This window comes from Ischnura elegans, chromosome 7 (assembly GCF_921293095.1).
Source record: "Ischnura elegans chromosome 7, ioIscEleg1.1, whole genome shotgun sequence".
Taxonomy (NCBI): Eukaryota; Metazoa; Arthropoda; class Insecta; order Odonata; family Coenagrionidae; genus Ischnura; species Ischnura elegans.
Window position 1 is genome coordinate 101,098,774 of NC_060252.1, and position 25,225 is coordinate 101,123,998.

Consider the following 25,225-nt stretch of genomic DNA (forward strand, 5'->3'; position numbering starts at 1 on the left):
TTCACAGGTCAAATTATCACCGCTAGTCGACGGCAGATGGCGTAAAAATCATTCCGTGACCCGTTTAAACACAACTAAAACTTTGTAGTTATGCATTAGTCAACGCGAAAAGGTATGAAGTCTTCCGAGTTGGATATTTTCGGTTTCATCTCAAGGTCATCCATTCGTTTTGACATTTTCTTTCACTAGAAGATATTGAAAAGTAAAATTATCCTTTTTTGAATCATACCTACTCAATGTAGCAAATACATGCAAGTCACTCATACACCACCATTGAACGGGCAACTGGTTGGAGAAAGTAATTAGCACGACATGAAAAAAATAAGCGAGGTTTTTGGAAGAGGAAACCGGCAATTTAGATTATTTCGCCAATCGGAAGGGCAGGGAAGATATGGTGGAGAAAAACCCGTCGTCGGCATCGGGGTGCTCTTTACGAAAGACGCCTAAGGTAACGTACCATAGCTTTTCGTCTTATTCTACGGTAGGAGCGATGTGGTTGAAGTGAACGGCACAAAGCACTCAAGCGAGAATGGCGCAGCGTCTGAAGAATCTCTGTCACCGCCGGGATTCGAACCCGCGCCCACGGGGTTGGAAGCCAATACTCTTTCCACCACACCAGCCTAATATGTGATTGCCCGAAAAATTATTTCTGCAACACTAGCATTAGCGTCACCAAATGGAAGAATGAATAGAAGTAAATGGGTTCAACAGATTCAGGCTTCAATTGGTGGAAGTCAGACATATTTCAATAAATAAAAGATCGCAGCACTTTTCCACAAGATTTTTTCAATGCGTTTCGGCTCACTGAGCCATCATCGTCTTGTATCAGATGATGGCTCAGTGAGCCGAAACGCGTTGTAAGCATTAAAAAATCTTGTGGAAAAGTGCTGCGATCTTTTATTTATTCAAAGAAGTAAATGGCCTTGCTTCCTCCGTATCATTATTCTCCCGAGAATTCCACACTCATTTGGAGTCCTTTCAACTGAAGCCCGAACGGGATGACGCGGATAAGAGATGTTCTGGAGAATGTTCATCATCTCAGAAATGGATGGTACGCGTGGCCATAAAGTTACTCCCAGCGTATCGTAGCATCAAGGTGAGGTGAATGGCAGACTCCACCGGTGCCAAGGACAACCTCTTCTAAGCCATCAGTCCGTGCGTTGGGAGAGGAGCTGTTTGGGAGAGGAAAACTCGGTGGGATGAGAGGGGAATGAAGGAATAGACGAGGAGAGGGGAATAATCAAGGAGAATGGAGTGGGAAATAGCGAAAGTGCGAATCACGTGGGAGCACGCTTCTTCTCCCATTGTGGCTTGCGCCCTGTCTGCGGATATATTGTTTCATCGTGACATCTCCTACAAAGCCCATTGTCTTGCGTACGTAGTTAGCACCAGTGCAGATTTTGCGCTAATCCGACGAGACGCAATTCAATGAGGTAACCCTACCCTTGAGACCGTTTTTACACAGGGCACGGAATTGCGGCGGTTAGGACTGCATTGATTTCTAAAGGCCGTTTTACACGGTACACGGAATTGCGCAATCTGACGTACGTGCGAAGGCGCAATCAAAATTGCGTCGTGTAAAGCGGTGAATTGCTAGAACACATGCGAGAATGCGTGGACGCGAGACGGCAAAATAGCCCGTTCTAATTTCGTTCATGCATTCGCGCAATTCCGCGCCATTTTAGAAATCAATGCAGTTCTAACCTGCGCAATTCCGCAAACCTTAAAGGCCGTTTTACACGGTACACGGAATTGCGCAATCTGACGTACGTGCGAAGGCGCAATCAACATTGCGTCGTGTAAAGCGGTGAATTGCTAGAACACATGCGAGAATGCGTGGATGCGAGACGGCAAAATAGCCCATGTTCTAATTTCGTTCATGCATTCGCGCAATTCCACGCCATTTTAGAAATTAATGCAGCTCTAACCTGCGCAATTCCGAGTACCGTGTAAAACGGCCTTAAAATGGCATGGAATTGCGCGAATGCATGAACGGAATTAGAACAGGGGCTATTTTACCATATCAAGTCCACGCATTCTCGCATGTGTTTCAGCAATTCACCGATTTACACGAAGCAATTACGACTGCGCCATTGTTTACACGTCAGGTTGCCTTGAAGGCCGTTTTACACAGGGCACGTCACTGCGAAGGTTAGAACTGAAAACATTTGTTGAAATTGCGAGAATGCGAGCTCAGAATTAGAGCAGGGGCTCTTTTGTCACCTCGCATGCGCACTAGCAATTCATCGCTTCACACGACGCAATTTTGACTGCGTCTTCGTACACACGTCAGATTGTGCAAGTACGTTCCACGTGTAAATAGGACTTTATGCAATGTTCTGGGGCATCTACACTGCAGATGGCACACGTGTGGCTTGGTTCAAACACGCCACTGGAAAAGCGCGTCAATCGATAAATTTGAATGTGACGGGACGAAAAATGCTGTTTTTCAACTTGTACATAACATTGAATACGGTAGCGAAATCAGACACTAAGTAGCTTTAAAAAAAGATATTAATCTTTTAATCTAAAAGTCGAGTAAACTGATTGGGAGTGGAATGTGGAGGGAGATATGCACGGTGAAAGAGGAGAGGAAACTTCTAAATGAAATAGGGAGGACGCAGAGAGTTTGATTGGGGCGATGTTAAAAGACGTGTTAGAGGGATTAATGCTTGGTGAGCGGGGAAATATTGTCTACAAGTTGAGTTTACGCGTCTTGCATCCTCCCAGACTTTACTATTTTGCACTTTTTGTGAGGAAGCTTCTGATAGCCTTGTAACCCTCACTGTTTTAAGTCCATGAAAATATTATTAAAATTGATTGAAAATGAATTTAAAATCCACATTTACATTCTTACTAAAAGATGAATAAAAATAAAAAAACGCGCTTTTTCCAAAAACAGCATAAAATGCACTAAATTGTGAAAAACAAGCTTTTCCTCTCACAGTGACTCAAGCGTGGGTGCCAATCTTTACTCGCACCAGACAGACTCTTCTTCACTCAGTTCTAATAAATGTAATGAGCAGTTTTTGGAATAAGGGTGATTTTAAATCTTTTAATCCATTTATTGAGAATCGATTCGGATTTAGACTAAGCAATGGCATAGGACAAGCAATGAAGTTTTTCGGGAGATAATTTTTACGTGCCATATCGTTTCTTCAAAGTTAAGTTTTAAAAGATGATTGAAATAACTGGAAACAATTCCATGAAGCGCTGTACACTCCTGGCCACACCGTCATTCTCATTTTAATACCATTGTGATGTTTTAACCGTGAGTAGTTTGGTGATATTATTACTCAGCTGTGTTCATTTATGGGCCCATGCTGAGTGGGCTGTCTATCACTACTTCGGATCGACTTTTCCGTTAGCATCTTATGGTATAGGAATGTACGCTATACGCTCTCATTTTCTATCGAAATAGTGAACAAATTGCCTTCTGCCTTTTTACCAACGTCATTTTAGTTTTCAGGCCATCCTATAGTCAATTTCTCCATTTTTAGTACTTATTTTTATCATCTCCATTAACCTTTTTCCACGGAATATTTCCAGATAGTAATTGCAGAACTAACATTGTTTTTTGAGATAGAGCTTTTATTTTCATAGAAATGATAATGGCTTTGGGTGCCAGCTGTCATGAGTTTCAACAATAGATTGACGTCAAAAGGAAACTGTGGCCTATGTGTTGGTGGAGAGTACTGTAAGGAATGTGTAATTGAATTTAAACGTATTGCAGATTCGTATTCCCAGAATATGTAGACCTAAGATGGGAAGTCATCATCGCTATCCCATGAGTGTTTCCAAGGTCCCATAAAAATGGGCGGTAAAAATAAATTGGATCGGATATGAATTTGTGGTAGAAAAGGTGGAATTTCATTATTCACTTGCAGTCGCTGTTGGGAACAATTATTGAGTGAGAGGAATCCTTATTTATTGCGTCTCTTGAATAGCATTGCTTTGTTCATTTTTACATTTCTCTCTCTCATTAATGTCTCCTCTTCTATCTCTTTTACTTTCTTTGTGATGCAAAGAACCCATTTCTCAAGCCTCCATTCAAATTATGATTCGTCGGCATTCGTGCTAGCAACAAATTTTGCGACTCAGCATTATTATACTTTGTAAATATCTGCTTGAAGAAAATCTGTGTCAGAATATTTTGGGCCTTTGATGTCACAGTTTGCTTAAAGCCTTAACATAATACGCTCATCAAACCTTCAAGTTGTAGATTCAGCTGGAAAGAAGAGGTTCTTAAAGGAATGGGATTCAGTTTTGTCTTTAAACCGAAAAACGTCGTATTATTTTATCGTTATATTTAAACATCCTAGTTTTTAGGAACCGAATGTTTATGTTTGGAAAGCTTCCGGCCCTAAAATGCCATGCCAGAGAAAAGAATGTTTGTCTGAAGGAGAAGGAGTGGAGAGAATAGGATTTGCTCACGGAATTTAAGGGAATAGCCCTTCCCGGGAATCAAAGGAGGAAGTTGAATTTGGGTTGGTTCGCAGTGGAGGTGATTAGCAACATGCTCTATGTGCATATTGAAAATAATTAGGCATTACAGGGAATTGAAGAGGTAAGTTCAATTTTGAATGGAGCGATTCGCAAAGTAATCGTAGTAAAACTTAGATTAACCGTAAGAAAAACTCTCATACTATTTTTCATACAATCAAGTGTTAACGTCTCATTTGTTTGGTCTCCGAGCAAAGCGTGTCTAACACAAACTATTTTTTATTTCAGTCTTAACAGGTAGAAAACCATTAATAAGGCCGATATTTTAAAATATAAAGAGTTTTGAGAACTTAGTAGAAAAGTGGCCGAAAGTGGAAGCGAAAAATACGGGGATAATAATGGTCACAGGGGGGTTGTCGTTCATGGACAGGATGTCTTACGGGCGAAGGGAGAGCGATGAGGCTCTAGAGAGGAGTGCTGGCGTCCGGGACGCTGGATAGCCGAGAAGGCAAGGATGTAGCCTCTCCACAGCAAGACCACCACCTACTCCACCTCCCCGTCCTGAGCTTCGCACCCTCCCTCGGTCACGTGAAACCTCCTCCTTATTGCCTCCACAGCTCCCCCTCCACAGGCACGACCACTCTTTCCCTACCTTCCTTCACACTGCTCACAGCCAGCCCTCCTCCCCTCATTCCAACACACACCCATCGAACTCTTTTGCCGCTCTCGCTGCCTGGAGGCTGGCACTCACTCTGGCAGCGGCGGGGAGGCAGAAAGAGAGGCGGCGAGGTGGTGGGGGCGGTTGAAGGCGGGGAGGCTTCGGAGTGGCGGTGAGGTTGGCGCAGGAGTGGGGAGCCGAGGTGGAGGGCCGCCCGTGAGGGAGAACTCTGCTGTTGTGTGTAGTCTCGGCGAGGCTGACGCCAAGGCGAGGCCTCACTGCCGTCGGCCGCTCTTCCGCTGTGCTCCGTCTTCCCTAGTGGTCCCACAACCAGTGCGCGTCCTCCCCTTCACCTGTTCGTGCAGCCGTTGAGGTCTCCTCCCCGCTTGTTTGTTGTTATGGTGTGTTGTTGCGGCCGTTGAAGTCTCTTTCCGCCATGTAGCGCGTGGCGGTCCTCTCTCTCAGCACTTGTGGAATATGTTTTGCGGTGCCGTGTGGTCCAAGTTTGGTGTCTGTTCTGTGACGTGGCTGAAACGTGTTCGGTGACCCGTGAGGAATGATCCCCTGGGGATTCGGGCACGTCCGAGCCAACAGATCGTGCTCAGTGGTGGTCGGAGCGGAAGGGTTTTGTTGAGTGAGTGACTCGACGCTTGGCGGCGTTGGATGTCGTTGCCATGGATGCCAAGAGACGCCCGCCTCCTATCCCGGAGAAGACAGTGGCGGCAATGCCTCCGGCGAAGGCTTCTCCGGTCCCGGGGCCTCCGCCACCGACCCAACTCGAGAGGTAGGTGACCTCGGGAGCATCTCTCAAGAAGATGATGAGGAGGGAGGGGGGAGATCTGGGAATTATTTCGGATTTTTATTCTGGCATCTTCGGGTGGTGATGCGATGGTGGAAGGAATGCTAGCTTTATCATTTCGCGGCATTCCGCGGCGCATTCTTCTTCCCGTCGACTTGTTTACTGCGATCATGCATTATGTCGTAAACGCGTTGCACGCCTAATACACTTGGGTGAAACCCCTTGGTATCATTAGGCTCATGTTTTCTCCAACCAATCCTGCATGGGAGTTTCATTACTGGCATATAACAAGGAACTAAGACCCTCGTTGCTTTCGTAGGTGTTTTTATATTTATTTTTGCAAGGAATTTATCGTAAATCTAAATGTGACCATAAATGTGATGTTATCTTAAGCTGTTGACCCTTATATTAATCTATAGTGCCATTTATTTGCTTGTCTATTCTCGCTGTCCTTGCCTTTTCCTTCCAAATTGCTGCAATTGTCTTATCCATAAGTTTTTATGCTGATGTTAATATTTTTGCTTCAATCCTTTCGTCTACGGGTAAATCCTCAGTCTCTTCAGCCTTGCAAAGGAATGCGATAGCAACAATGAAGAAGTTTTCGCGCCATGAGCTTCAATTCTCACATATGGCTGTGTACAGGCTCTCGCACCGCTTCGAGTATTATTTTTCGAGACGAGGACTAACGCGTTTTACTCTCCTATGTGCTGCGCTTGACTTGTTTGCCGGCGGATATTGGAATGCAAAACGCATGGATTCAGGTTTTACGTGGGAAAGAAGATCGTAAATTTTGCTACGTCACTCCCATTTTTGAATGAGATCATCATGCATCTTCAATATCCTCCTCTCGAGAGAAAAGGTATTCACTTTTCATCAATGGCGAATCATTCATATTTAGCGTTTATTATTGCGGGCGTTTTCATCTTTATTTTATAAAACATTAGGTACTCTCCTAAATTTTCATGTCTTCTTCATGTCGTGAGTTGTATCCTTCTTTTTAGTGACTTGTATTTTGTATCTAATTTACCTGAATTTGTGATTTTGAATATAATATGAACTTATGAGTGCTGATGCAAACAAAAGCTATGTTGAATTTAATAAAATCTCTCCTGTTGATAAGCATACGTATTCTAAACTGTCGCTGTCCTGCAAATATTTCCAAAGTAGTTAGTGCAAAGAAAATCAAAAGCAATAGACGATAGTTACTGTAATGCACAAAAGCTGTATAATTTAAACGATATCCAGTTTTAGGCGCTTTCATTAGAGGATATAATGATAAGGTCAGGTCCAAATCTCTCTGAGGTTCTACTCAATATTATACTTGATATAATATTTTCTTCTCAATTAGTGTACGCTCTTCGAAACACGAATGAGGTATTTATTGGGAATAGAATAGCTCATTGAGCTCATGGCTATTTTTTTTACCGTTTTGAGGCTTTATCATATTTCAATTTCGCTTTCGTTTGTAGCTTCAAAATATGTTTGGAGATAAGATATAATTATGATCTTCTCTGATTAAATTATTTGCCCCTTAGACTCCATGGGAAGCGTTTATTCCCTTTGTCCTTTGGTGAAACATTTTCCCATGGAATTATATTTTTGCGGCGTAAGTTAATTCTGGTTCGGTTTAGTTCTAGCCCTGATTACGGTGACTCTCATACCCTTAATATTTTCAGGTTTGGCCAACTTTTGGAGCATTTTACCGCTGAAAAAGTACATAATTACAAATAAACTTATTTTTTGGGTGCATTCCGCGTATTTTATAATCACTTTTACTGGCACTTCCCCTCTCGTAAGTTCCTTCAGGTTGCAACGGATGTAAGCTACATTATGTTTTCACGCCTTGATTTATCCGCAAGCCCACTAAACGTACCGTTTACACACACCCAGATGTCCACTCATTAATGCGGGCGAAACCTTCGGTGATATTCGTTACCGGCGGAATTATCATCGTCACTGGTCAATAATCCGAGGATTGGTATGTCACAACTCTCCCTCCTCATATCTTGTATGATGTTGGGCACGGTATGGTGCAAGTTCTTAATATTATTAAAATGAGACATTGCAATATTTCCACTTAGTTTTATTATTACACAACGCGTTTCGTCGTTACTGTTGTTTGTGACGACGAAACGCAATGTCTCATTTTAATAATCTCACTCCTTAATTTCTCCAATTAGCTAATCCATTTTATACCAATGCATTTCTTCTCTTCCTCATCCTTCTTTACCAGTGCATGTTTTATTCTACCTTTTCCGATCTTGCCATCTACTTGTCCCTGGACGATTGTCTTCATCAGGCCATCATGTCTCAAAATACGGCTGATTTTGTTGTTCCGTCATTTTATCAATGTTACTCGAGGCTTCTCTTCACTACTGCTCTTCGTAGGATTTCCTCATTTCTTTAATGGTCTATCCTTTTAATCCTCATCATTTTTCTGTAGAACCATATTTCAAAATCCTCTTTTCTTGATTTCTGCATACCTGTCATTGTCTATGCCTCTCTTCCGTAGAGAATCATACTCCAAATGTAAGTTCTGATGAATTGTTTCCTCACTTCTACGTTGGAATTTATAAGTGGACTTCTTTTCCTTCAATTTTTCAAACCGCCGGAGGTTTGTTTTTACCTATTTCTTCAGTTTTTTAAAAAATTTATGGCCACAGTTGATATCTGCCTCGGGGTAGCTTTTGTAGTCCCTCACTGGTTCTGGATCGTCGTTTTGGTGGAATGTAGTTGAATTGTAATCTTCTAAGGTCTCAAGGCATTTTATTTGTACAGGGTGTTTAAATAATGCGTTTGCAATCACTAACCTAACCCTAGTTCCTTGCAGAATTCAAGTAACATTTTACCTTTTTTATTTCGGTTTCTTAATCCAAATTTCGTGATTATTCTTCCGTCTTGACCCCCGACGACGGCATTCGAATCACCTAAAATAATATGATTTTCTTCACCTCTTACCATCTTGATTTCTTCTGTCATATATTGGTAGAGGCCCCCTACTTCTTTATCTTAATCTGCTGCAGGTATGTAAACCTCCACCACTACAGCATATTCGGGTTATACGTTTATTTTTGAAAGTAATATTTTTTTTCGTCCAACTGCAGGCAGCTTTTCACGCGCATCCTACCGCTGTTTCGTAGCATTAATGCCACTCCAGGATTATCAGTCAGCGATCCTGAGTGTATCGTTCTGTAGCCTGGAGATCTGAATAGGGGGCTAGTTTACATCCGGGATATTTTACTCGAGACATAAGGGTAGTTTCCTTCATCAAAGAAAACGGAAGGCATTGATTGCGATTCGTTGACAACCATTAGTGTATTCATCATATACAAAGTATTTGATTCTAGAAATCCCAGTTTAGACGAATGTTAACGGTCAATTTTAACCTCATTTGAAAAAGACCAGATTGGCGCCCATGCGATGCCACTCCACGTGACGCCACAGGGACCTAGTTTCTATACGAGTAGATAGGAGTTTAGCATCGTCTGAGATTACCAATGCATGCATGAGGCACAGAGCTCAGGGAAACGTCTCTTAATAATCACCTATTAAAATTGGCTTTGGCCGGAAAGTTTCCTTCGTTTGATAGGGTATTAATAATCCTTATTTAAGCCAAGCGCTATCTGCTAGCAGGGTACTTCGCTACCTGCTATCAGCCTGCATCGTAGAGGGTCTAAAAGCCTCGCACCAAGGTCACCTCACACGAGGACAGCGGGAACCAGAATGACGTCACGCGGGGTTTTCCTAGCATTCATACTTAGCCGTCGCGTTATCGCGCGCTTGAAATTTTTCACTTTTCGTTTAATCGCGAAAAATAGATATCGTCATTAAAAATCTATAAGCGTGAAATACGTACTCCAGGAGTAATAATCTTTCGATTTAGGCAATAAAAAATTAATAGGAAACCACCCTATTCAATTATATCATGAGATAAAGATGAGTGGAGTAGTTGCCACTCCTCGGGATAATAATTTGGTGTTTTCCCTTTGCCTTACACATCGCAGTACCGCAGCCATTAAAGTAAATATTGGAGGAATATCAGTGCTGCGGCGATGCAAATATCCTGAAAAATATGGAGTGATCCCACTGATAAAAATTAATGCTCTTCGAGTTACGAATACATAGTGTGCAACTCATTACTGCATATTTCGCATCGTTAATTCGTTGGATTTTTTTTCATTTTCTATCATCATATGGTTTATTGATCGCATAACCTCACATTTTTTCAAATACTTTCTCAAGAGTGGTTGTCCTTGAATGCGTAACGCTCCATAAATCACAAATAGCTAGCCGTTTTATCTTCATCTCCCGTCATTGCTCTTCATGTCAGCTGCCAATGCGTGAAATTATATCTCCGTCTACATCGAAGCTTGAAACTTATGCCCGATGATAGAAACATTGCTTCTTGGAGTTGTTTCTTGTTATTCATAGGAAGACACCACTTTTTGCGAAGAATTCTGAAGCAATACCTCTGCGGCAAATACCTCTACCTAATACAGTGCTTATTCGATAAAAAGAAAGTTACAGTATACTGCCCTAGTGGATTGGCATTAAAAGAGAATGATGGCATAGATAGCTTTTGGATGCGATAGATATGATGTTAGCAGAGAGTGATTCGACGGAGGAAATAATGAATTTCGGTTTTAACTGTTCCAAATAGAGCTGAAATAAAAAGTATTGGTGAATGGAAAGTTGAACGTTTGTTTGGATCGTAGTCGAATAGAAATTCGTTTGACTATACTTTAATTAGTTAAAGTTTTCTTTGAAACTGTCCGAACTTCCTCTAGCTGGAATTGATAAGTTTGCCAGCATGAGTCTAGGAACAGAATTAATTCTAGTGATTCGCGCGATATTGATGTTGCATTTAAATTATTGACAAGGAAAATGATTGTGATGAGCGTAGTTTTAAAGAAAACCTTCATTTCTATCAAGGCTTCTAAGATATAAGTACTTAATTTTCAGGTTTTTCCTGCTATTTTTTAATTGGTGGTATATTGAAAATGTTATCTTCTTTTAGATTTTTTTGTTGAATCGTTGTAATAGAGGTGCATTTATGGCTGCAATCTGAAAGCTCCTGCTCGTGTAAAACTTATCTAATTTTATACTTTAATTTTAAAATATTTTGTTAATATTTTTTGAAAGCTGACCAGTCTGAATTCGTTGAGTATTTGATGAGGCTCTTCGTTGTCATTTGGTTGAATTATTATACGCAATGACGGCTTGATAATTGAGTTATACTTTGGATTTTATTTGCTTCCATGCATGTTTGTGGTACCCTTTATGAAGGTTTGACCCAGTTCAATATTGCCTAGTTACCTATAACATCAAGATGATCCATCCGTTACCGTAACCTGAAGGTAACTAATATTTCTGACAGACCTTGTTAGGTAAATCAGACTTTGAATTATGCCCGTAGTGATGAATGAGGGAATTTGTAAATCTCGCGTTTCTTATTTAGAATATTTTCAATAAGAAATAATGAAGCCTATCTCTAGTTCGCGAAGCAGTGATTTATCACTCGTTTCCCAGTAACTCTCTCGTTTCCGTGCGTCATTCTGATTACTATTTTTCCCATCGGCAAACGTTTCCTTGGAAACAATAAACAGGATTATCATAAAATAATGGTGCGGTTTAAGTGTTTCATAGGAAGATGTAGGGAGAGTTCGATAGAGATTTTTCGTAGAATGCCCAATGCCTGCTCGAGTGCCTTGAGGAGGGTTTTTCAAGCACAGAACTCCGTCCGTCGGATGGGGCGTTAAGCCGTGGTCCCCTTGGCGCTTTTTATCAAGAGTAGACTAATGTCGACGCCGGGTTTCTTTCTTCCTTAGCGACTTCATTCATTCACACGACGCTTTAAGCGTAAACATTCAGGTAGCATATTTCCCCTCTGATTTCTGGCTTTTTTCATCTACCACAGCACCGTTGTCCTCGTCCTTTTTCCATTATATGTTCCTATCCCTTTCTTTCCTTACCTTAATATAGAAACGGTCGAAAATTTGAATCCTCACGTGTGAGTGTCCTTTTATTTGTATTTCAGTTTTTTGCGGCCTCTCTTGGCATTTTTATGTATGGAAATTATTCATTATATAATAAAACTGTTTGAGGCGACAAATTCGAAAAATAAAACGTATAAAATATATTGCCGACCTCGGTGGCGGCGGGGTAACGTTCTCGCCTGCCAAACCAGAGGTCGCGGGTTCGAGTCCCGCCTGGGTAGGTTTCCCCGGTCCAGGGCATGGTCGTTTGTGTACGTTTACTTGTTGCACTTGTTGAACACCCCGGTGTAAAATGGCCAATAAGAGCTGTATCCGGTGGTTTGAGAATAAAATAAAAAAAATAAATAAAAAATAAAAATAAAATAAAAAGTAAGCGATTCCGTTTTCATTTAAACCATGTTCAAAACAGCACCATTCCTTTTTGACAACCCTGCATTTCATTCTTTGCCTTTCCTTAACCGACAATCTACTCAGGCTTGTTCTCGAGATCGTGGTTAAATCAAAAATAACATCATTACGACACTAATTCGAGTGTCGTTAGCCCAGAAGGGAGTGTAAGATCGTTCCCCTAATTGACTTCGATTGAGTATTCCTCATGCGGCGGAGGTTATCGTCGACATATCCGTTTATCTACCGGTAATGTCGCCGTCGTGAGTAGAATTTAAGATTGAGCGGATTCATTTACGGGGACACTAGGTTTAATTATTCCTCCTTTCCCTATATAGGTTAAGGCGATCACGAGTTCTGGGTGCACAGCGGCGTACTCCGTATATCAACGTGGCTTTATCGTGATTTTCCCGCCGGAGGAAAAGTACGATAATTTTGGGTTCGGGAATCTCGGAACCAAACTGCCCGATGTGGGACAGTCAAGAAGAAGGAAGAGCGAGGGGAATTTGTGTGACAGCTTAAAGGCTTAATGCAGGGCTCGGATGAACCGTGACTGCCTACCCTATGCCTTACCCCATTTCTTCGTCTCTTTTTAGACCTTTTTTCTCATAACCACAGCATAAGCCCTCTGCATTTGTCTCTTGATTTTCATTGAGTGTAACATTAGACAATTTATTCTTCCTAAGACCTCTCCATTCTTTTCAAATTACAAATTTTTCTCATCTCCCTCCCTCAAGCTCTTTTTATAAATGGCTTCCCTCCCAACAATCCTCTTTCTTCTCTAAATAACTCCTTGGCAACAATCCATCAGTATCAATTAAAAATCCACATCATATTAAACTTAAAAGTAAAAAAAATAACAGTACATGTTCGTTGAACATAAACATAAATATCAAACGTTACTTGGGGAACTTTTTCGTCGTTGGAATTTCTGATACTGGTATTTGATGGAGGCGACCAGCAGCTGAGATCATTTGCGCCATGAGGGAAGAGAATGGAAGGAGGGGTGGAGAGAAACTCGGCGTCGGCATTAGCCTGCTCTTAACGAAGGGTGCCAAGGGGATCACGACTTAACATCCCATCCGACGGACGGAGCGCTTCACCTAAAGTACCCTCCACAAAGCATTCTAGTAGGAATCGGGTAGTCTGAAAAATCTCTGCCACCGCCGGGATTTGAACCCAGACCATATGGGTAGGAAGCCAGCCACTCTCGCCACCACACAAACCCAATCCCCCTCTTATTTCCTTTTTGATACTTTTTTCTCATAACAACCTGGTTTGCCTTAAGCATTTGCTTCTTGGTTTTCTTTGGGGAACTTTTTCGTCATTAGAATTTCTCTTTCGACATATTTTACCCTAATGAGTCTCCTAGCGTGAAACCGGTCGATGACCCTTGAGGACTCCATTACCATAGCTCACTAAGTCACAATTTAACCCAATATTTAATGTGACGAAAGTACTCATTTATACTGTATTTCCACTGTTATTTATTTCAACCAACTCAAGTATCAGCATATAATGCCAAATCTGAGTTGGTTGAAATAATTAGTGAAATTTTATTGAGTTCGTGTGCAAATAAAAATAACATCATTACGACATGAATCGAGTACTACCAGCCCAGGAGGGAGTGTAAACTCGCCCCTAATTGTTCCAAAACGGGATGAAAATAGCATTATCCACCGAAACCTAGGTCGGTTGAAATAAATAAGTGTAGGAATATAGTATAAATAAGTACTTTCATTATGTTAATATTAGGGATGGTCGGATCGGATACATCGGATCCAAAGTCGCGGAAGACATCGGATCTGGATCCGAAATTTTAATTAATAGCTTCAGTGAATGCAATAAGGGTGGAAAGAGTTCCGATTCTCTCTTCGAATGCGCCGTCGCATGCGATTCTTGTTCTACTCATGAATCGTTTTGTTTAAAAGCTCTCGCAGAGGTTACGTAGGGGAGAATTTCAGCCGTGGAAAATAGCATAGGCAAAATACGACTGGCACATAGTGTGACTCTTCCCAAGGGGTTGAACAATCATCGGGGGAATCTCAGCGTCAGGACTTTGAAAATGCATTTGGATCCGAAAATATCCGATCCGAAATATCCGGCTCCGAAGATCAAGGATCCGATCCGAATCCGTATCCGAAAAAAATCCTGGATCCGTCCATCCCTAGTAAATATCAAAGATTTTTTTAACCCGATGGTTGGGGTACATACGTGAGAATTGATCTCACGGCATGCCAAGCCACAAGCCTGTGAATTTTACTCATTAGCAGTTAGGGTTTGGGGGCAAGCTCGTTTTTCCTCGACCATCTCGAACTTCGAGGATTTTTGTAACGAGTTTATAAAGGATTCATCTGGCATTGGAATGCGGAACTCATCGGTCAGTATAGCTCTCTGCCCACTGAACTACCAAACTTTTTCTTCAGCATCGTACGCCAGGAAAACCTTAGATATTTAATTTTTCCTCCGATTATTCCCACACAATGTTTCCCACGTAATCGATTTTGTCTCATGATGTAGCCAACTCCTCAGGTCGTATTTTGGCGAATATTCTTCCACGGTACGCCATATTCTCCTAATTTTGTGGAACCTCTTTTTTCTTTGTTTGTACATGTAATCTTAAACGTATTTCTTTCACGATTCTAATGCATATATAATGTCAAAGCCTTAAGGTATGGCTATGAAATATTTTAAGGAAAATGTTGTGAGCTGATGGCTCTCAAAGGTCACTGTGAATTAAAAAAGATTTTTCATTATAAAATTTTAAATGGTAGCTATTGGTCTTATATTTACGTATAGATCTTATCTTATACATGGTTTCATTTTTCACGCTCACTCACGCCGTCATGTTGCTTTAATGATTAAACTAAACGCATAACTGTATCCTCGCTCACCTCAAGGCCCACGTTTATGATCCATGAAAATCTGTTTATCTCTACAAATTATTACTGCTCCAAGTTCCCTTCGTAGCCCTTCCTTATCGTATTTGGCATATTTTGTCGATTTATTCATCTTATTACTACTGATAATAGAATTATCGTTGAGAGCCTTTTATTTCATTTCAAACGCTGCCTGTCTTACTATTCTTCTCAAGCCACAATTTTCAGCCTTTTTTCTCTTTTTTAACGTCTTTTTCTGCTTGAACTAAATGCGATTTCGGTGAAAGGTGGAGTATTAATTGCATTATGTCCTTAGAGATTAAAATGTTGTCTTCGCAATTATCTCTGAATTGTTGTATTCTTCCTTTATCCCAATGTATACCATATCGGGATTTACATCCGTTCGTTCTCAGTCACCGTCTGCGTCTCTTCTAATAATTGCCTGCACATCCCTGCCATCTTTTTTAGATACTTTGCTCTACTTTTCTATTTTTTACTTGCAGAAAAACGTTCAAAACTATGTTACTCTATAAAAGATGGGGTACTTATGGCCTACCATGGTACTCTGACACTTTTATTGTTTTTTTTTCTGTTGAAGTAATCAATAGAGTGATTCAAAGGTCTTGAGATGTTTTGGTTCTTCAATGGTATGAGGTTCTCCCTCTTTCTATCCCTATTGGTGTAAAGTTGCCTCAAGGTATAACGATTCTCCCATGTGATAAGATTGAGCGATTTATCGAAAGAATGCTACTATGAAATCTCTGTAGTCACGTGAAAAAACATCCATTGTCAATCACACTATAAAGTCCGTGATACTTGCATTAGGCAGTGAGAAATTCTAAGCAAACATTTTCAATTTTATGGTTTTAAGCCACAAATATAATTTATAATAATGCATTGTCCATTTTTCCTCGGGTGAATTAAATTGACTTTCGTTTCTACCAAGATAATTTACTTAGCTTCTTAATTGTGCTTCCCGTACAGCTTATCTGCATCAAGACCTATTTGTTAATTCCTCCTAACAATTTTAAAAAAATTTAATCATTCTATCCCTCCTTCCCATCTTTTCTTTTTCCGTTATCTTTCAGTTTCTTTCCACTACCGGATAAATTTTACTAGTCACTCATTCCTTTCCTGGCCCTATATCGTTCCATTTTCTTCCTTCCTTCATCTCTAAAGCTTCTCGTTTCCTACATCATTGTGCAAATTTCCAATCTGCCTCTTACCTACGATGTGTGTTCAGAAAATAACGTGAACAAGAGTTATTAATTTCTTGCGATTTTAGAGAGTTCTATTGTCCATTTTTTATTATGTTAGTGTATATTACGGCCTCGGTGGCGGTAGGGTAAAGTCCTTTCCTGCTAATCTGTAGGTCGCGGGTTCGAATCCGTAGGTCGTGAGTACCGCCACCAAAGCCGGCAATACACACAAACATAATAAAAAAAATTGACAATTGAACTCTCCAAAGCAGCAAGAAATTAATAACTCTTGTTCACGTTATTTTCTGAACACACATCGTAGGTAAGAGGCAGATTGAAAATTCACACAACAGGATGGAGGAAATCCTATCCAGGGCATGGATGCTTGTATTGTTCCGTTGTTAATGTTGAAACACCCTATGTAAAGGACGTTCTGAGCTGTTTACAGGGAAGTAAATAAAATAAATAATTTAAGTATACCGGGACTAGCCACGGTGATAACTTTTTCGGAGTCACCCGCAATGCACAAATTGTTCGTGTTCGAAGTTCGGGCTTTGCTCTCTGACTGTGGCGCCGTGCGCACGACTTGGACTGCTAAAAAAGTCGCAAAAAGCAGTCCATACCACCTTGTCCGGTATTGTCCACAAATTTCCACAGGTAGCTTAACTGGCTAAAGCACTCGGCCGGAAATCGAGGGATCCGTGTTCGAATCCCGGTCAAGGCGAATGATTTTTCCTCTGTGGATTTTCCGCACAAAATAAATGAATAAAATCCTCTTGAAATATGATAAAAATTTCAGCGGTGTTCGTTGTTTACTTCATCTTCGGCAGCCGCTGAGGTAAGTCTTCGACGTGGTCTCAAAAAAATCACTGCCTATTTATCAGCGCGAATTGGCCTCTCGACTCCCTCTCCCCCTCTTCAGCAGAGGCCGGAGAGGATGTGGAAAGTGCCTCCACCTCCTGTCAAGGTCAGGAATCCTTTATTTTTGTCAAGGTTTGCGCGCTTCCTTTCCGTTCCTATCCCCCCCTACCCACGCTACAATCTTGGGCACTGGCGGACTACCCCTCTTCAGCCCCTCTCCAAGCTCCCTCCCCTCCCCTTTAAGTACGTACCCCATCCCCCTCGCCTTTTGTGTGTGCATGTGCCGTAACATAAGCCAGGGGTCCACTCTTTTGAGTGTGGGAGAGAGAGCGCATTTCTCGGAAGTGGTCGGTGCAGGGCGGATGTCCACCAAGGCGCAGATGTTGCAAGGGACCCAGACGCGAAAATATTGACTTACGTGAGTCGATCGGACACTCGCGGGGTCATCGAGGAATGCGGAAGACGGGCGAGCTCCAGCCGCGAAGAGGGAGGCTGTTCTAGCGTCCGCGAAGAAGTGGAGGGAATAGTTTTCCGAGGAAGGTAAACACTTTCGCATGTATTTGTCGTCGCTCTTCTGTCCTGCATAATTATTGGCGGTGGTCGGAGCCTGTGTTTTGAGGTCGCCCCGTGTGTAGAGAGTGCCAGTATTGTGATGTGTTCCTGCGCAGTATCTTTGACCGATATGTTGTGACAAAAACATGATCCTGTCACTGTGTTGAATTCGCCGTTTATTGGTTCATGTGGATTTTGGTTATGTTATGTTTATTTATTCGATTCAGCTTTAATGGTTTAGTGGTGTGAAATGGACGTGGGTTAAAAAATCTTGAATTGGAGTTTTATCTTTTTACGCGTCTCATCGATAAGTTATTAAAATATAACGGCGTTCACGTAATATTGCAACGTGTGATCAGTGGCGTAGCCAGGAATTTCGTTCGGGGGGGGGGGGGAGGTCAAAAACCAGGGGGGAAAATGTTTGAGAAACCGAGCCCCAAGTAATGGGTTTTAAACTAATTTTAACTCTTTTCACAATCGAAAAAACTGAATTTGTTACAGAAAAATTTAGTAAATTCCTGATTTGTCAATATTTTGTTTTCTTTAATGAAGGACAATAATTGTGTTTTTATATTTCGGGGAGGTCCGGATTGCCTGTGATTATTTATTATGCTAGTTTCCCTCTTAAATGCGAACCTAAATCCGTGTCTCTGTATGATAGTATTTAACTCTTGCTACCATGTGTAATTCATTTTCATGTGTTATTTGTATCTCCAAAATTTGGCAAAGAGCGATATAAGGACTTAAAGCGGTTAGATATTAGTTTAATTCAAGCAGTAGGTTTTACGATCAGGCGGAGTAGGTCATTTGTTATGTCTCGTCGCGTACCCAAGGTCTTGAATGATGTTTCCTTGGACAGTCTCATCCATAGTGGACGTACTGCTGGACTCGACGACGCACATGGCCTATGCGTGTTGGGGATTTGCCAGATCCCTCCTTGGGCCTGTTTACTTTTCCGACCTCAAGGCTTGATGTGGGGTATGCTCTTCCTTCTGCAAGGTGGTCAACAGCTGCATCTGTTGGTGAAGATGAAGAAGTATCTCTAGGGAAAAAGGGGTGGACTTTGGCTCAACCTTATTGGAACGGTTTATTACGATTAAATGTGCGTCTTGGTTCTACGCAAAGGTATTCATTGTTGAATAGTAAAGTTAGCCTTTTATTGCGATAGAGCATCACCTGCAGATGACTGTACAGTTGAGATAGTAATATATTAGCCATGATATAACTTTTAAATTGATTACTTCTATTCTATGCTATCATTTATGGATGAATTTTTCATCGAAACATATCATCAATGGATATATAGTGAGTAGAAGGGCTTAAGTTTCAGTTGTACATTATAAAATTTACAAATAAGATAAAAGGTAATGATTAATATTAAATGCGAGGGAATGAATATTTTATGTACACTATTTAAAAGGTTCAAACTTCTGAAATATTCTTAGTTTGTTGGAAGGGTTCATTGGGAATTGTTCTTATTCAAGAGCGGCTTGTCGTTATCGAAGATCTTAGGTTCTTTTTGAATTTTTATTGATTATACACAAAGGACTAAGGGTGACGCATCGATTTTGTGCACGAGGATTTTATGAGGACTTAATCCGGCTATTTTAAAGGAAATGTCCCCTGAAGTGTCATTTTCACTCCCGCTAGGATCGTTTCGGGGTGATGGAACGTTCACATTCAAAACAAACCATTCAATCTAATAGTTTGAAAAAATATGGTCGTGTAATCCGTACCTCCCAGAAGAAAAAATGGCTTTGGAGTCAGAGAAATTATCCGTAAATAGAACATGCTTGAACTAGTGGTTTAGGGAAAAATACGAGTGTAATACACGCAAAGTTTCATAAATCTACATCCATATACCACCCTGCAAGCCGACTCAATAGGCGTGTGATAGACGGTGTTAGAACACCAGCCCATAAAAATAAAAAAGGAAATTTTCGAAAGAAATTACTCCTTACATAAATTAAATTATTTTATTGTTCGGAGACAAAAACGAATTCTCCTATCCGCGGGGCAAAATACTTCTCTTTATTTATCGTTTTTGTTGGAACTATAAATATAGAAATTGATAATTATATATTATGGTTGATTTGGGTGTTACTATAATCCATGGAGGTCATCATTAGTCAACAAAAATCAGCCGTAATCAGTCAGATTCCTGATCAAAATTGATCTGGTGCTTAAAAATTGATTTGCTATGTGCTCAAGGTATTAAGAATTATTAGGAAATGGTGCCTATCTCATCGGTGCCTCATCTCATGCCAATCGGTGTTTCATAATGATGTTGGTGCTATTTGTGGGCATTTTTGCTGTTAATAATGAACCATGAAGTGATGTGAAAACGGCTCAATCGTCTTTTACTCAATGACTAACTGGAAGATGATGTTGCTTTAAGGCCGTTTTACAAAGTGCTCGTAGTCTGACGCATGTACAAAGGCCCGGTCGAAATTGCGTCGTGTAAAGCCGCGAATTGCTAGAACGCGTGCGAGGTGACAAAATAGCCCCTTCTCTAATTCTGAGCTCGCATCCTCGCTATTTCAACAAATGTTTTCAGCTCTAACCTTCGCAGTGAAACGTGCCCTGTGTAAAACGGCCTTTAAGGCAATCTGACGAGTGTACGAAGGCGCAGTTGTAATTGCTTCGTGTCAAGCGGTGAATTGCTGGAACACATGCGAGAATGTGTGGACGTGAGATGGAAAAATAGCCCGTTCTAATTTCGCAGGTTAGAGCTGCATTAATTTCTAAAATGGCGTGGAATTGCGCGAATGCATGAACGAAATTAGAACAGGGGCTATTTTGCCGTCTCGCATCCACGCATTCTCGCATGTGTTCTAGCAATTCACCGCTTTACACGACGCAATTTTGATTGCGCCTTCACACGTACGTCAGACTGCGCAATTCCGTGTACCGTGTAAAACAGCCTTAAGAAGTCAATGCAGCTCTAACCTACGCAATTCCATGCCCCGTGTATTACGGCCTTAAGAATTTACTCGCGTCTGAAATATTTCTCCCTCGCCTGACGCTAAAAGGCGTGCTTTTACGGGAAATCAGGGCTGGTCCACTGCTTTGCATCGCCGGCGATACGGATCACCTGCAGGAAGGACCGTGAAGTCTTTCTTGTGTTTCCCTTTTCACCCCTCTTTACGCAGCTGAAGGCTCTCTTCCCTCGAGTGCTGTGGGATTCGGTGCGGTCGGTGCCGGTCGTACTTTTTGAGAGGGTGATCTTCAGCGCTGCCATCTGGCGGGCGCTCGCACTTGGGTCACGTACGGGAATTATTGGCCTTTTCTGTTTCCCTCTTCACCCCACTAACGTACCGACCACCGTCGTGTGTTGTTCATTGACAGGAAATGCCATGTGGGCTCTCGATATTACTATTAACTTTTTTTTGCATTTCTTTCGGAAGAGTCCAAAAATCGATGGAAGTGGAAGCATGGTGAACATACGTAGTTGACCGAAGGAGGATTGCAGAATTGTTATCTCGAAAATTATACCGATTTCATTCCCTTGAAATATTTGAAAGTGTTCGCACATGAAGGTGTTTTAACCTCCTCAGTACCGGGACATATTCACCATTATTTTTTTGTCTGAATTTAATATTTTCTGGCTAACCCATTATAGCCCAGTGTTGCTTCTAAGCAACATCAAAAATGAATACATTTTCATCTCTATTTAGGAAATATCTAATCCACGCATTAGTTTGTGGCGTAAATTGTAATGAAAAAATATTTAGCTTCCACGATAATTATGATTGAGTGCAAAATTTTCAAGTTTTCAAAATGAAAAATCTTGAAGTTAGATTTCTCCCAGAAGCAGCTCTGGGTTAGGAAGGGTTAATTAGATGTTAACAAATAACACCTGCGATTTCTCTGAATCACACTACTGTATGATGCTGTTATCGGTCAGAATGCTCTGAACTAGTTGCAACAACGACATTTCGCTAAGCCAAGCGGGAAATAATTCAAACGTCGATATATTTTATACAATAAGCCAAGAGCGAGGAGGTTATTTTCAATTGCATGACGCTGCTTGCTTTGAATGTGCCTTGTATTAATCGTGGAGAGTGCGCTGTTGGATTTAAGTGGTAACTATTTCAATTATAGCTATTTTGGCCAGCGATAGATAACTCAGTTTATAGTTAATTAAAGGTGGTTGAATTGTTAAGGGGAGAGAATTCAGTGAAATAAATACTCTTTAGGGCTTAATTTACATTTGGTCATGCTTACCATGTATAGTTCTGCTGGAGAAGATAAGACATTTTGTATATTATGAGATTCTTGAAATTTTTACAAATATCCATTCTTATAAATAAAAAATTCACTCTTTGATAAATTGCTTATATTTGGTTAGTGTGAATGGCGTAAAGCCTTGGGAAGATGTCAAAATATTTAAGAGACCTGGAATGATTAAATAGATGCAAGTAGTTCACGCGAAGGGTGAAATTCTCCATGGAAAATCATTTGTTTTTGACATTGAGATTTCACCAGGATCTCTCAATTACCAGTGAAGTATGCTACCAGTTACATCAACTTATGTTCCGAAAAATTTTAACTGACATCATTCAACCGTCCCAAAGTTGGGTGCTGTTTTCTCTTTCCGTATGTAACCTGCAAAACCGTAGAATTAAATGGATTTAAATCTACATCATACAACACGCTATACACGACCTTTGAATTCCCTGAACTGGTTTCTCTGTTCTCCGCAATACCAACTCGATCCACCCACTCGCATTCACCGCTCCATTTTCTATTCTCAGGATCTCTCTCATCAAGCGCCTTCACATCATTTCTCCTCCCTTTTCAAGTCACTCCTTTATACTATCGATCCATTTTATTCATCTCGTAACAATTTCACCGCCCAAGCTACATCCCACGTTACAAAAATAAAACATTTCTTCTTTTCATGCGAGTTTTTCATTGTTAATTTTTATATTTTTTGTCGGATTTAGGTAGAATTAAAGAGAGAAAGCTTCACTATGATTTGAAGAGAGAAGTCCACGATGGGAGGGGAGGCGGCCAGAATACTTTTTACAATACTCCATGGAAACCTACCTTATTCGGTAGAATAGTTAAATAATAATTGTGTGTTGCCCTTTTTCGTGCTTGTTTTGACGCTTGACAGAAATTTAGCGCCACTACTTTACGTGAAAAATTTGTCAAAATAATGAATATATTATGTGAGAACATTCGTAATTTGGACAGCTTTTGAGACCTCTGTGCGACGTGTAGTGGGCTGAAAAAGAAGTGGAAGTCACAAGTGTGATCAATGCTACCTATTCATCAGGTCAAGGCGTTGAGTATGAAAATATCATCCCTGAAGAAGATCAAAGATGAAATTTAATCGTGAAACTGAAAAAACGCCACGAAATATCAGCGACGCATCATATTTGCTTGGAAAACTAAAAATATGCAGAATAATGGACAAAATAAAAAAATAATACCCTAAAATTAAATTCAAATTTTTGCTAAAAGATTGAGAAATAGCATGGTGTATTTGAATGCTGAATAAAACAGCCCCTGTTTTAGAAAAAAATGTGTTGAATTACTTATTGAAATTCCCTTGTAGTAATGCCATAGCTAGAGATACGTGAAAATCGCACTTTCATTTTTATTTTATCGCACTTTCAATAACAGTTTATCGCATTTTGTAGCGTCTATTTTTTATTTTCATAATGAGGTGGATGACGATAAAATGTAGTCAAACACAGTTATATGACAATATATAGAATATTTTATATAACTGTATTGTAGAACAATAATAAATTAAGGAATAAGACATATAGTGGCGGAGGTGTAGCTTACCCGCGCCCACTTGTAGTTCGCGGCCACGTAGAGTCGCAGCCAACTAGTAGCTGGCCAGTAGCTCACATGCTTTAAGCGGTGAGTGTCGGCGGAGCATTTAAACTGCGCTCGGCACAAAATGTACGAATTTTGCCGTCGAAAAGGCAAATTTGCGTAAAAGTATCATAAAAGTCCAGTCATCGCATTTATTTGTGCACATCGCAACTATATCGCATTTATCGCATTTGCGATTTTCACGCATCTCTATCCATAGCCATGATGGTACGCACGGCATGATAGTGTTGTCGATCGGCCACCGAGAACGAGGGCGACATTGAGGGCGAGGGAGGGAATGGATTTTGTAGTGAGGGCTGAGGACGAGGGCTGAAGAAGGGCGTGGATGCTCTTCTTCCCTCTTTTTCAAAAGAAGTGCGCAGGGGGCGGAGCGGGGAGGTGTGCGTAGCCGAGGGTGACGGGGAGGCTGCTCGGGGTGTGGGTTGGGTCGTTTCCGGGGCCGCGTTCTCCCTTTCAACCTGTCACGGGCGCGGAGAAGGGGGGGGAGAAGACTAAATAGATCGCTCGGGGAGTTCATCAAGATAACTATTCATTCTTAAAAATGTGTCCCCTCCCCTCCTCCACAACGGCTTCTGTTTGCGCGAAGGGAGGATGCCATTAGGGGCTGTTCAGGGGCGGCCAAATATTGGGGCGAGCACATCCTCACCGACGGCCTCGTGCAAATAAACGTTCTGGTAATGGGCGAGGTTAGCCTCATCCTCAAATGCTTCACAGTGGAAGGGAAACGACCGATAATGACACAGGAGTGATAGTGCCTTTAGACCGCTGTATACTCGGTGAATCAGGGGCGCAGCTAGGAATTAAGGCTGGGGGGGTTTAGGTGCAACTAATACCGGGTTTTGTGGGGGTATGGTATAACCACCAGGATAAGCGGTAGGTGCGATATTAGTAAATTGCTTTGGAATTTTAAGATAAATGGTTGAAAATGGTGAGTTTTATGAGGGATATTTTTACTTATCCTTTCACTATTCTATGAATACATTGTCGTAAAATTGATTAAACTTAAAAATTTCTCTGAGCTCTGGGGGAGTTTTATCCCCCAAACCCCCCCCCCCCCCTCGCTGCGCCACTGCGGTGAATGAGCTAGCGAATGAAATCATTCGCCGTGTACAACGGAAAAATTCGCGAATGAGCCGTCATGCGCCTCGTCATTCAATGAAAATTTGAACATGTTTTATTCTGCTCGCATGAATGATCTCGTGATCATTCAACATGATCCTTCACCGTGTATAGCGGTCATTAGATGGGATAGTTCATTAAGACACGATGCCGCTAGTCATTGCGAATATTCCGCAAACGGATGGAAAAGTTATATAAAAAAAGAAGTCGCATTTTCGTGCGCTTGAAAATTTTAACTTTTTTTTTAATCGCGAAAAATAGATATCGTCATTTAAAAATCTAAAAGCGTGAAATGCGTACTCCTGGAGTAATAATCTTTCGATTTAGGCAATAAAAAAATAATAGGAAACCACCCTATTATTACGGTCACTACTCAGTCACTACTCCCCTCATAGGTTTAGATAGGTAAATAGATAGAACGTAATGTCTGAGGCCTTATCGTGAATTAAAGAGGGAACATAGCGAAATGTAAAAAA

General features: G+C 41.1%; 1 protein-coding gene across 8 annotated transcripts in view; it reads left to right on the forward strand.

The window, feature by feature from the left end:
• Positions 1-5,344: 5,344 nt before the first annotated feature.
• LOC124162285 overlaps positions 5,345-25,225 on the forward strand; it is a 568,759-nt gene continuing 548,878 nt past the window's right edge. For all 8 annotated transcript variants that reach the window (XM_046538768.1, XM_046538767.1, XM_046538763.1 and 5 more), the window contains exon 1: positions 5,345-5,885. In XM_046538768.1, the coding sequence (XP_046394724.1) occupies positions 5,776-5,885 (110 nt within the window). In that variant the 5' untranslated portion in view covers positions 5,345-5,775. The remainder of the gene's footprint in view (positions 5,886-25,225) is intronic.